General features: G+C 42.1%; 1 protein-coding gene across 1 annotated transcript; it reads right to left on the bottom strand.

Moving 5' to 3' along the window:
- Positions 1 to 540: 540 nt before the first annotated feature.
- Positions 541 to 1,509, bottom strand: LOC102259045 (olfactory receptor-like protein OLF4). The gene has a single exon (XM_005876322.1). The coding sequence runs from the start codon at positions 1,507 to 1,509 to the stop codon at positions 541 to 543; it is 969 nt and encodes a 322-aa protein (XP_005876384.1).

The following is a 1,509-nucleotide window of genomic DNA, read 5'->3' as shown; positions in this document are numbered from 1 at the left end:
TAATGAGGGAAGAGAAGCCAATGACCTCTTATAACACACACTGTATGTTAAAGTCTACATTTTCAGAAAGAGCAGTTATGGTAGTGATATGTGAAGAAATGAAGTATGAACAGGGTTAAACTGAGCTCTTATATTTTCTTCTCCTATGAAATGATATAAATGGCTTTGGTTAGCAAGTGCGCTTTATTTCAATAGAAGTAGTACAACTCCTGATTGTTATTTAGTAAAATGAAAGAAAAATTACTATGATAAATTTCATTTTTTTAAAAATTGTCCTTAAGAAATCTATGTAGTCTCATGAGATATTTGGGGATTTCCAAATATTTTGTCCAAGGTTGGGAATCATTTGGAAAATGAGAAAAAGAACAAAGGGAAGCTGTCCGATATCACAACACCAAAAAATTAATAAAGCGATAAAATTAAATTATATAGAAATCCTAGGAAAAGAAAATCCATAAAATGAGCAGTGGGAGTACATTCTACTTCCACAACCTGATCTAAAAATCATGACATCTGGCTCTGAGGCTTTGAGCCCAGCTGTCATGTGGATTTCTTCAGCCCTAGGACAAGTGGTCCTTTCATAACTGCCATCCCAAGCAATCTTTTCAGGGCCCTCTTTAGGTCCTTGTTCCTGAGACTGTAGATGAAGGGGTTCAGCATGGGTGTGAGCACGGCGTATATCACTGAAGCTGTTACACTTGAGTGTGAGCTTTGGGTAACAGCAGAGCTGAGGTACACTCCTAGGCTTGTTCCATAAAAAAGAGAGACAACAAAGAGGTGAGACGCACAGGTAGAAAATGCCTTATACTTCCCCTGAGCTGATGGGATTCCCCAGATGGAGGACACTATCTTAGAGTAAGAGTAAAGGATACAAACAAAGGGACCACCAGCCAAGAGCACAGCTCCAAAATACATCACCATGTTGTTAAGAAAGGTGTTGGAATAAGCAAGTTGGACCATCTGATTGAGTTCACAGAAAAAGTGTGGGATTTCCAAGTCTGGATAGAAAGACAGTCGCAACACCATTAAGCTTTCTAACAAGGAATGCAGGGCACTCATGATCCAGGACACCAGAAGCAGCAGTCCACAGAGCTGGGGGTTCATGATGACCATGTAGTGCAGGGGGTGGCAGATGGCCACAAACCGGTCATAGGCCATCACGGTCAGGAGGAAGTCATCTAGTCCTGCAAATAATACGAAAAAATACATCTGTGTGATGCAGCCTTCATAGGTGATGGCTTTGCTCTGTGTCTGGATGTTCCACAGCATCTTTGGGATGGTGGTGGAGGTGAAACAGATGTCCACCAACGACAGGTTGGAGAGGAAGAAGTACATGGGGGTGTGGAGGTGGGAGTCTGAGCTGATAGCCAAGATGATAAGCAAGTTTCCGAACACAGTGATCAGGTACATGGAGAGGAAAAGCCCAAATATGAGGGGTTGCAATTCTGGTTCCTCTGATAATCCCAGAAGAAGAAATTCTGAAGCTCCTGTGAGGTTCCCTAGTTCCAT

The sequence above is a fragment of the Myotis brandtii genome, unplaced genomic scaffold (assembly GCF_000412655.1).
Source record: "Myotis brandtii unplaced genomic scaffold, ASM41265v1 scaffold485, whole genome shotgun sequence".
Taxonomy (NCBI): Eukaryota; Metazoa; Chordata; class Mammalia; order Chiroptera; family Vespertilionidae; genus Myotis; species Myotis brandtii.
The sequence above is the reverse complement of the archived record's forward strand: the minus strand, read 5'-3'. Positions and strand labels throughout refer to the sequence as shown.